Genomic DNA, 12,209 nt, shown 5'->3' with positions numbered 1-12,209 from the left:
CTTTTAACAATTGCAGGGGGCTTTACTTTTGACCAAGGGGTAAAAGTAACTGTCATGGATTGAGTTGTCCCAAAAATTATGTGCGTACTTGGCTAGACCATGATTCTCAGTGGCATGGCAGTTATGTAATGATTTCCCACGATATCATAAACTAATCAGTTGTGAAAGTTTTAGGGTGGGATGCAATATCCTTAATCTCATCACAGCCCTGGTCTGATGAAAGAGCTTTCTTTGAGTGTTGCCTACAACACCTTTTATCTTCCAATGGATGAAAGGAGAGTGATCTGAACAGAGAGAGCAACCTAGCACCACCAAGAAAGAAAAGCCAGGAATAGAGTACATCCTTCCAACCAGTAGACCCTTTGCTAGAAACCTCCTAGGAGCAGGGAACAAGGAAAGAGAAAGCCTTCTTCTAAAGCCAGCACTCTGAATTTGGACTTCTAGCCTCCTAAACCATGCAAGAATAAGTGTTCATTGAAGTCATCCACTTGTGGTCTCTCTATTAAAGCAGCACTAGATAACTAAGATAGGAGCTCTGGTAGCATAGTGGCTAAGGCACTTGACTGCTAACCAGAAGGCTGGCGGTTCAAACCCACCAGCCACTCCTCGGAAGGAAGGTTGGGCAATCCTACTTCCGTAGTGATACTGCCACGGAAACCCAAGGAGGGGTCGCTATGAGTCAGGGCTGACTCGACGGCACATAACAACAACAACAACAGATAACTAAGATAGTGTCTGGAGGAGGTTTATCTTTTCCCGGATGAGAGGTTTTTTCCCTTTCCTGGGAAGGAAGTTTGGGCAATCTACTTCCATAGTGATACTGCCTCTGAAACCCAAAGAGTGGTCGCTATGAGTCACGTCCAACTCAACAGCAGTGGGTTTGGTTTTTTTTTGTTCCCTTTCTTAACAGGGCAGTTAGCTTTAGAGTAAATCATGAACTCATTGTCATTTCTAGGGCTTTTTTTTTTTTTTTAATGAAAATGGTTCAATAGGCTATGTTTGTAGTTGCCACTTCTGTAAGCCATTAATTGACTTGACTTCTTGATCTAGGATTTCAGCTTGTTTATGAATGAAACTTTTAAGCCTGTTAGTTTTGTCAGAAGGAGTGATTTTTTTCTGTCAAGTTGATGCCTTTTCATTAAGGAAACTGGTACAGAGAGTGAGAGGAAAAAAAATACATCTGGGAGAGATGAACTTACTAGGCATCTAAAACTTTATTTATTCTATTCATTATGCAGAAAAATTATTTTATTTAGCCCCAAACCACCATAGTATGGCCGTTGATCAGTATGATTTTCCTCTTAAGTTTATGTCACCTTAAAAGGTACTGTACTATACTGATAACATCATTGCTGCCCATACACAAAGCAGGAGTTCGAGAGGAATCTGCTGTGGTCCTTAGAAGGGGAGTTCCCCATCTTATCAATTATCCCTAGATGCCAATAAGAGGGTACACTAAGCCACAATGCATCCTTAGAGAAACAAATAAAAAACTTTTGGGCAGAGAACTATAGGTCTTGTCTACTAGATAGGAGACTCATTATGCTGTATAATGGCAGGAACCACGACAGAAATCAGAAACAAAAAACAAAAGCTCAAAAGTCACACTGAAAACCTTACCACTTCCAGGGTTTAACAAAACTTAACAGAAGCTTTACTTTATGTTTCTAAAACCGAGTAAAGTCAAAATTATTTCCCCCACCCTGGTTAAGGCAGATAATTAGAATAGACAGGACCCCGGAGGCGCGGAGATCGCTATGAGTCAGTCCGATTGGATGGCAAATAACAACAACATTTCCCCATCCTGGACCCCAGTTGGAGATAGATGAGTAAACACATAGGACTCCGGTTGGAGACAAATGAGTAAATACAATAAGCTCAATTCCTTAAGAACTGAATGGAAAAAAAAAAAAAAATTATTTTCTGCTATTTCTTTAGGCACAGGTAATAAAGGCGTTAATGTGTCTTAGGAAACAACTTGGAAATTAACTCTGGCCCACGGACATATGCAGTGGGACAGAGAGGAACAAACACTCTCCCCTCTGCCTAAGTCTGGATCAACTGATGACCGGAAGCCGGTGTAACTCATCCAGTACGCAAACGCACTGGCTTAAAGCGCTGTTGTTGTTATGTGCCGTTGAGTCGCCCCGACTCATAGCGACCCCTCCTTGGGTTCCCGAGGCAGTATCACTACGGAAGTAGGATTGCCCAACCTTCCTTCCGAGGAGTGGCTGGCTGGTTTGAACCACCAGCCTTCTGGTTAGCAGTCAAGTGCTTTAGCCACTATGCTACCAGAGCTCCTGGCTTAAAGCGCTACTGTCCCTTTAAACCAAGGCAAAGGAAATTTCAGCCAATGTCAACCATCTCACGCCCAAATTCCTGACATTTTTATGAATATGCATAACCTTCTCTTCTGAAACCTACAAAACTGTAATTTGATGGCCTTTCAGGGAGTCAGATCTGGGTAAGGGTACCCTTAGTCCTTGCATTGCCACTTTGCAATAAATAATTTTCTCTCCTCTTAATCACTCCATGTGTAAACTGTGTCGGCCTGACTGCGCACCGGGCAGGGACCTGCCTTAGGTCCTATTTCACTTCTGCAGCTTGTAAACCACAAACACCCGCCCCCCCCAAAAAAAAAAAAAAAAAAAAAAAAATCTCAGTAAACAGCTGCTCAAACTACTTTGCAGCCAGAAAATACAAGAGAGACTGTATGAACGCACTTAAAAAGAGGCAGCCAGTAGATAGCACCCCTGTAACACTAAAGCCACAGTTGGAAGCACAAAGCTCTTGACAAGATTCTACTGAAGAGAAAATAAAGGTGGAACACAAACCTCCAAGTTTACAATCTTATTTAACTGTGAACAACAACAAAAAGAAACAGAAGAAGAAAGAGAAAACAGCTTCAATAAATCCCAACAGAGCTGCACTGAAATACCCAGAGCTCAATTTCTAACAGAGCCACACAGAAATGCAAAACCCTCTTTTTCTTAGGAGCATTAACCTCTGTCCATCTCCTTACTCACTCAAACTCACTGCCATTGAGTTGGATCCAACTCATAGCAACCCCTCCTTGGGTTTCAAGGAGATATCACTAGGAAGTAGGTTGCCCAAACTTCCTTCCGAGGAGTTGCTGCTGAGTATGAACTGCCTGCCTTCTGGTTAGCCTTAGGCACCACGTCACCAGAGCTCCATATCCTTAAGAGTCCATAAAAGCAGAAGGCATATAAAATGATGTTTTATCAATGTTTTTATCTGGTTTTTACCTCTTTGGTTTCTCCAGAAACGATGACTCCAAAATCTTGCTGGCTACACCAATACTACAGAATTGAAATTCTTATTCTGCCGAAGTAAAATCCAAGAGATTTATTAAGCGATTATTATTATTACAATGGGATATTGTGAAACCTCTGGCTGTAGTTCCTGAATTTCAGGGGGAAAATGCAAGTCACAAGTATTTACAGAGCTGAATGGGAAAATAAAATTACAATATTCTGATTGGTTTATAAGGAGCCCTGGTGGCATAGTGGATAAAGCATGTGGTTGCTAACCAGAAGGATTGGGAGTTCAAACCCATCAGATGCTCCTCTGGAGTCGTTGAGGCAATCTACTTCCATAAAGATTTACAGCCTTGGAAACCCAATGGGTGTCAGTGTGAGTCAGAATTGACTCCATGGCAGTGGGTTTTGTTTGGTTTTGATTGGTTGGCAGTAATTAAGATGAGTTCAAGGCAGGACAAAGTGAAGAGACTGTTTTAACGTTATTATTGGTTGTAATCATTCAGCTAAAACACATGGATTGGCTAAAAGATGTAATTGGAAGACAGAGGGTCACAAAGGGGTAGGTATCATGTTGGTTACAAAGCAATGACATGATGGATAACTTCAGGAATGGCTGGTTAACTATTACCTTGTTCAGAGCATTAGATCTCTGGTGGAGAATGGAAACGAAGACTTTCCACGAAGTATTACTTTGTTCAAAGCATCAAGAAACTTAGTATAAATGAGGTCAAAAATTTCTATGAGGTGTTCACATTCCTTACCCTAAACTTAAAGGAACTCATTTTCTCAACAATAATAGGAGTGGGTCTCCTAGGCAACAAATGTAAAATCTAAGGGAAAGAGTACATAGAAATTCTAAGCCTCAAAGGTAAAAGCTAGGTGAAAGTTGTTGTTGTTGTTATGTGCCGTCAAGTCAAACCCAACTCATAGCGACCCCTCCTTGGGTTTCCAAGGCAGTATCACTACGGAAGTAGGATTGCCCAAACTTCCTTCCGACTAGGTGAAAGACTGGGGTCTTAAAATTGGTTCAGTCACTTTACAAATAGGCCCAGTAAATCTGGCTTGATTTTAAAACCCTCATCACATCTTAAAAATTAAGGCATTCATCCCCCACAAAACTTCAAAAAAGATTAAATCACCTGAGATTGAAAACTCTTCTTTTCGAGAAAACTAGGTTGGAAATGAAGAACAAAAGGAACATGGAAAACTATAATGTCAGATTTCTCTGGGATCAGCCCAAAACAAGTTTCTTAAAAGATTTTGTAATAACAAATCCAAAACAAAACCCACTGCAATCAAGTAAATTCTGACTCATACGGACACTATAGGACAAAGTAGAACTGCCATATAGGGTTTCCAAGGTTATACATCTTTATGGAAAAAGGCTGCCACACCTTTCTCCCACAGAGTGACTGGTGGGTTCCTACCTTTGACCTTTTTTTTTTTTTTTTTTTTTTTTTTGCCGTGAAATACTTTAACTACTGTGCCATAAAATTCCAAATAAAAGTTAAAACCTTCTCCCTGTTGAAAATAAAAGAAGAGGCTATCCTCCTCAACTATTCTTCTTGATTAATTTTTAGATAGCTTCTAATTGTAAAATCTTTCTGGCTCTTTGAAAACTGTGTAAATGTAAGGTATTAATGCAAGGACCTGGCAATCAGTCACCTCTTTAAAATGTAACATCAGGTAATCTGCCCCTATCTCCAAGTTTCCTAGAAGGAAATTAACATAAACTCACATATCCTGCCAGAAGTTACTAGAAAATTAACATTTTTGTCTTGAAAGTGTGAATGTAAGTATCCACCCAGCTGTATACAGCCGTCATGCAGACTAACAGACTGCCTGTGATGCACATCACATTTAATGCTTATTGAATAATAAAACTTTTCCTTCTCTTCTAAGTTTGTGGAGAGGTTTTCTGGGTTGTTGTTGTTGTTGTTAGGTGCCTTCAGGTTGTCTCAGATCATAGCGACCCTACGCACAGCAGAACAAAACACCAACAGGTCCTGGGCCAGCTCCATGATCCTTGCTATACTTGAGCCCATCGCCGCAGCCACTGTGTCAATCCATCTTGTTGGGGACATTTCCCCCTTTCGTCGACCCACCACCTTACCAAGCATGACATCCTTCTCCAGGGAATGGTCCCTTCTGACAACACTACCAAAGGGTGTAAGACAAAGGCTGACCATTCTCCCTTCCAAGGAGCATTCCAGCTGCGCTTCCTCCCAGACAGATTTGTTAGATCTTTTAGCAGTCCATGGCAACTTCAGCATTCTTCGCCAGCACCACAACTCAAAAGCACCAACTCTTCTTTAGTCTTCCTTATTCATTGCTCAGCTCTCACATGCATATGAGGCAATTGAAAATACCATGGCATGTGTCAGGTGCACCTTAGTCCTCAAGGAGATATCTTTGCTCTTTAGCACTTGAAAGAGGTCCTTTGTAGCCAATTTGCCCAGTGCTATATGTCCTGACTGCTGCTTCCATTGGCATTGATTGCAGAACCAAGCAATGTGAAGTCTTTGACAACTTCAATCTTTTCTCCATTTTTCATGATGCTGCTTACAGGTCCAGTTGTGAGGATTTTTGTTTTCTTTATACTGAGATGTAATCCATACTGCAAATTGTAATCTTAAATCTTCATCAGTAAGTGCTTCTAGTCATTCTCACTTTCAGCAAGCAAAGTTGTGTCATCAGCATATCACAGGTTGTTAATGATTCTTCCTCCAATCCTGATGCTACCTTCCTCTTCATATAGTCCAGCTTCTTGGATTAGTTGCTCAGCATATAGATTGAATAAGTATAGTGAAAGGATACAACCCTGATCCACTCCCTCCTTGATTTTAAACCATTCAGTGTCCCCTTGTTCTGTTAGAACAGCTTCCTGCTCTATGTACAGGTTCTTCATGAGTACAATTAAGTATTCTGGAATTCCCTTCTTCTCAATGTTATCCACAATTTGTTATGATCCACACAATCAAATGCTTTTGCATAGTCAATACAAGATAAGTAAGCATCTTTCTGGTATTCTTTGCTTTGAGCCAACATCCATCTGACATCAGCAGTGATATCCCTCATTCCACATCCTCTTCTAAATCTAGCTTGCATTTCTGGAAGTTCTCTGTCAATATACTGTTGCAACCATTTTTAAATTATCTTCAGTAAGATTTTACTTGTATGTGATATTAATGATATTGTTTGATAATTTCCACATTCTGTGGGATCACCTTTCTTTAGAATGGGTACAAATATGGATTTGGCCAGGTAACTTGGCCAGGTAGCTGTCTTCCAAATATCTTGGCATAATGGAGTGAGGGCCTCCAGTGGGGCATCCATTCGTTGAAACATGTCAATGGGTATTCTGTCAATTCCTGGAGCCTTGTTCTTCACCAATTCCTTCAGTGCATCTTCAACTTCTTCCTTCAATACCATTGGTTCTTGAACATATGCCTCTTCCTGAAATGGATGAAGATAGATCAGTTCATTTTAGTATAGTGACTCTGTGTATTCCTTCCATCTTTTGATGCTTCCTGCATCATTCAGTAATTTGCCCATAGAATCTTTCAATATTGAAACTCGAGGCTTAAATTTTTTCCTGTGTTCTTTAAGCTTGAGAAATGCTGAGTGTGTTCTTCCCTTTTGGTTTTCTAACTCCTAGTCTTGGCACATTTCATTATAATAATTGGCTTTGTCTGCTCGAGCTGCTCTTTGAAATCTTCTGTTCAGCTCTTTTATCTTGTCATTTCTTCCATTTGCTTTAGCTACTCTTTGCTTGAGAGTAAGTGTCAGAGTGTCTTCTGCCATCCATTTTGGTATTTTCTTCTTTTCTTGTCTTTTTAATGACCTCTTGCTTTCTTCTTGGATGATGTTTTTGATGTCATCCCATAATTCTGGTTTTCAGTCATTGGTGTGCAATTCATCAAATCTATTCTTTAGATGGTCCCTAAATTCAGGAGTGATATATTCAGTTCATATTTTGGATCTTGTGGACTTGTTTTAATTGTCTTCAACTTCAAGTTGAACTTGCATATGAGCAGTTGATGGTCTGTTCCACAATCAGCTCCTGGCTTAGTTTTGGCTGAAGATATTGAGCTTTTCTATCACCTCTTGCCACAGATGTAGTCAATCTGATTCTTGTGCACTCCATGGGGTGAAGTCCACATGTATAGTGGCCATTTGTGTTGTTGAAAAAAAGGTATTTGCAATGAATAAGTCATTGGTCTTCTAAAATTCTATCATGTGATTTCCAGCATTATTTCTGTTACCAACGCCAAATTTTCCAACTGCCAGTGATTCTTCTTTGTTTCCAACTTTTGCATTCTGGTCATCAGTGATAATTAACACATCTTGATTATCTGTTCAGTCAATTTCAGACTGCAGAAGTTAGATAGAAATCTTCAATTTCCTCATCTTTTGCTTTGGTGTTTGGTGCATAAATTTGAATAATAGTAGTATTTACTGGTCTTCCTCATAGTCATATGGATATTTTCCTATCACTGACAGTATTGTATTTCAGGACAGATCTTGAAACATCCTTTGTGCTGATGAATGCCACATCATTCCTCTTCAATTTGTCTTTCCCAGCCTAGTAGATCATATGTTTGTCTGATTCAAAATGGCCAAAACCTACATTTCAGCTCACTAATGCCTAGAATATCAATCTTTATACATTCCATTTCATTTTTGACAACTTCCAATTTTCCTACATTCATACTTCATGCATTCCATGCTCCAATTATTAGTGAATGTTTGCAACTCTTTCTCCTCAATTTGAGTCATGCTACGTCAACAAACAGAGGTCCCAAAACCTTAACTTTATACATATCATTAAGATTGGTTCTACTCTGACGATGCAGCTCTTTCCCAGTCATATTTTGAGGGCCTTCCTACCTAAGGGGGTCATCTTCCTGTACTGTATTGGACAATGTTTTCGGGCTATTCATAAAGTTGACCAATAATGTATCAGACAGTGTTTCTCTGCTATTCATTTGCTATTCATATTTCTGGGTTGGCAGTAGATTTTATTTTTAACTCTATTCTCCCAATAAGCTATCTCTCTGATTTTGCCAGCATGTAAGTATAAATAATAGCACCATGTTGTTGTTGTTGTTGTTTGCCGTCGAGTCGGCCCCGACTCATAGCGACCTCTCCTTGGGTTTCTGAGGCAGTATCACTATGGAAGTAGGATTGCCCAACCTTCCTCCCGAGGAGTGCCTGGTGGGTTTGAATCGCCAGCCTTCTGGTTAGCAGTCAAGTGCCTTAGGCACTATGCTACCAGAGCTCCTAATAGCACCATATAGATTAATAAAAACATGTAAAACCAGCCTGGCCCTTTACTCTAATTGTTGCTAAATCCACATGAAGCAAGCCTCTTCTCAGTTGATTCATGGTCTCCCTTCCACTAATTTGCAATGAAAATAGACAATATTCCTCTCTCTAAAGCTCAATTCCCTCTGGTGGCATAGTGCCTAAAGCATTTGACTGCTAACCAGAAGGCTGGCAGTTCAAACCCACCAGCCACTACTCAGAAGGAAGATTGAGTAATCTATTTCTGTAGAGAGACCACCTTGGAAACCCAAGGAGGGGTCACTATGAGTCAGATCTGACTCAACGGCAGTGAGTTTGGTTTTTTGGTTTTTATAAATTGCCAAAGGAGTATCTTAAAAAGCAACTGTTGAGTCAAATCCAACTCATAGTGACCCTTCCTTGGGCTTCCAAGGCAGTATCTCTATGGAATGAAGACTCAGCTTCCTGTCGAGGAATGGCTGGTGGGTTTGAACTGCCAGCCCTCTGGTTAGCAGTCAAATGCCTTAGGCACTAAGCCACCAAAGGAATATCTGGGTGGTGCAAATGGTTAAGCAGTAGACTACTTAATAAAAAGTTGAAGCTTCAGCACACATACCCAGAGATGCCTCAGAAGCAAAGCCTGGTGTTCTGCTTCAAAAAATCTTGTGTTGAAAACTCTATGGAACATTTCTATTCTGTACACACGAGGCTGTCATGAGTTGGAATTGACTCTATGGCAAATAGCAGCAGCATGAATTTCCAAAGTCAAAAGTGATGTAAATATTTATTTACAATCAATTCATACCTACTGAAATGTGTACACAATGGATGATCAGTACTCATTAGGAGCCACATGGACCAAATATACTAAGTTTGCCATATTTTCTAGTGTAAATATTGTCAGATTTCACTGCTTTACCTAAATATTAAGGAAATTTTTACTTTGTTTTGAATAGCTAACATTCATTGCTTGCCTCTAAGTTGGCCTATAGGACATTCTTGCTGAAAACTCTAGTCAGGCTCACTCTATTTTCAACAATTACTCTCTATATTTAAAACTTGAACTACCCACTCCAAAATGTACTTTCTTGCAACATTTGCAAAGAATTAGGAATTGTCACTATAACAATCCCTGAGTGATGCAGAAATTTAACACACTCACTGCTAAACAAAATTAGTTCCCCCAGAGAAAACTCAGAAGAAAGGCCTGGTGATCCACTTCCAGAAACAGTTGTGGAGTGTAGTTCCACTCTGACGCACATAGATTCACCATGACCATGATGCAATTTGACAGCAACTGGTTTGGGGATTGTTTTGTTTTGTTTATTTTGACTTCCATTTGTAATGAGTTTAAAAACCCACTGGCACTGAGTTGATTCCAAATCATAACGAACCCCATAAAATACCTAAGGTTATAAATATTTGTAGAAGTGGACTGGCTAATCTTTCTCCCACAGAGTAGCTAGTGGGTGCAAACTGCTGACCTTTTGGTCAGCAGATCAATGTCATCACGGCAGCAGCACCACCACTGAATATTAAAGTATCCTGATATTCACATTGTTACCACACTCAGAGGTAGACTGAAATTCATTCAATGAATAAGAAATTTCCAGAACACTAATTTAAGCTTTTCTATCAGAGATGATAGAATATCTAATGATCTCTACCTTCACTAAACACGCATGTTTTTTGTAACTTACTAGGAAAAAGACAATGTAAAATTTGAGGACAAAAACGATAGCTGTTAAATTCTTTAGGAGATCAAATACGCATGCAAATAAATTGCAATCTGTGAAAAATACCAAATCACAGATTTTAAGAAAGGTTTTTAATGTATTTGAATATTTTAGTAGTTACTTTTCAAAAGTACATGACAATGTTGGTTGTGAAAAATATAAAAATTACAGATAAATACAAAAAGATATTTAAAAGCCTGTATCTCTCCCCTCAAGCAAAAGTATCACTATTAACATTTCATTTTATTGAAGTACATTATTTTAAAACAACATCAAGTTTAATTTAATTATTTTAGGATCAATCCTTAACATCTTATTGAACCAACCCTGTGACATTGAAGACACTTAATTTTGAACCCTGGACCATGATAAATTAACCAAAGTAATGTGTCTTGAGAGACAAGAAATTGGCCTTCTCATAGAGGTACTTTTTAGCCCACCAGATGTTTCAGTCAACAGTAAGACAAACAATATAATTTCTCAGTAAAAATTGTAAAAGAATCATGTCATTTTAATCTGGGACATATAATTCTTGCTTTTAAAATAATATAAATTTAATGTTACTCCAAGAAAATAAGGAAATGTCATAATACATTGTCATTTAAGAAATTCTTCTATAAGCAATAAGTTGACTGCATACTCTCCTCATTGCCATTTTCATCTCTTTGTTCCTGAATGTGTAGATGACTGCATTCAAAAAAGGAGTAAGAACCGCATCAAAAATAGCAAGGAATTTGTCTAGGTGTGATGTGGGGTGAGGCCAGGTATAAACAAAGATGCAAGGACCAAAGAACAAAATCATCACCATGATATGACTTGATAGAGTGGATAGAGCCTTGGATGAGCCACTTGAGGAGTGTTTCCGGACAGTGATCAGGATGAAAGTGTAGGAGATGATCAATATGAAGAATGATCCGAGAGATATAAACCCACAGTTGGCTGCGACCATGAACTCTAGTCAATAAGTTTCAGTGCAGGCAAGTTTGATAAATCTAGGAAGATCACAGTAAAATGTGTCCAGCACATTAGGAACAAAAAAAGGCAATTTTATAACAAAAACTAGCTGCACTATAGAGTGGATCAAACCAATTATCCAAGCAGAAACTGAAAGGAAAATACACATTTTTTTATTCATGATAGTAAAATAGTGGAGAGGTTTACAGATGGCCACATATCTGTCAAAGGCCATGGCTATGAGCAGTACCATCTCCACACCACCAATGACATGAAGGAAGAAGATCTGAGCAATGCAGCCTCCAAAGGAGATGACTTTGCGTTTTCTGAAAAAGTCATAAATCATCTTGGGGGAAAGGATAGAAGAAACACCCAAGTCAATAAAGGAGAGATTAGCCAATAGAAAGTACATGGGGGAGTGTAAGTGAGAGTCAGAAGTCACTGTAAGGACAATGAGGGAGTTTGCTATCATGCTTGCCACGTAAAACATGGAAGAGAACACAAAAAGAACAAGTTGAATTTCCCAGGAATTGGAGACTCCCAGGAACACAAACTCAGACACCACCGACTGATTTGTTCCATCCATTGATTTATCAGCTAGAGTGTTCTAAAGTTCTCAATAATAGAAAATGAAGAGGAAACAATAATATGAATGGCATTGATACCCTAGAATTACAATGATTTATCATTCAAAGATATTCACACTGTGAAAATTTTATATTTCCTCCATTTCTATTCATGGCCATATACTCACTAAAAATGTATTTTACCTATAATCACCCAAAAGAGTTGTGACACTTCCATATGCAATATCCCTGTCACTGTGGCCTCCTGGGATGATATCCCATCTGTAAGTAAGAAAATGTGAAACAAATGTGAAAACAGAGTAGATATACATGACAAGAATTGGAAGGGTAGACAAGGCAGGACATTGGAACACAAAGAGAGAAGT

General features: G+C 39.1%; 1 protein-coding gene across 1 annotated transcript; it reads right to left on the bottom strand.

Moving 5' to 3' along the window:
- Window positions 1-971: 971 nt before the first annotated feature.
- On the bottom strand, window positions 972-11,843 carry LOC103212942 (olfactory receptor 4F3/4F16/4F29-like). The gene is given in 2 exon segments (XM_007958855.2): window positions 972-1,058; window positions 10,944-11,843. Coding segments are annotated over 2 exon segments (987 nt in total).
- Between the last annotated feature and the right edge of the window lie 366 nt (window positions 11,844-12,209).

This window comes from Orycteropus afer, unplaced genomic scaffold, assembly GCF_000298275.1.
Source record: "Orycteropus afer afer isolate SDZICR_OR568_19922 unplaced genomic scaffold, OryAfe1.0 scaffold01170, whole genome shotgun sequence".
Lineage (NCBI taxonomy): Eukaryota > Metazoa > Chordata > Mammalia > Tubulidentata > Orycteropodidae > Orycteropus > Orycteropus afer.
Note: the sequence above shows the minus strand (reverse complement) of the source record. Positions and strands in the feature narration are given on the sequence as shown.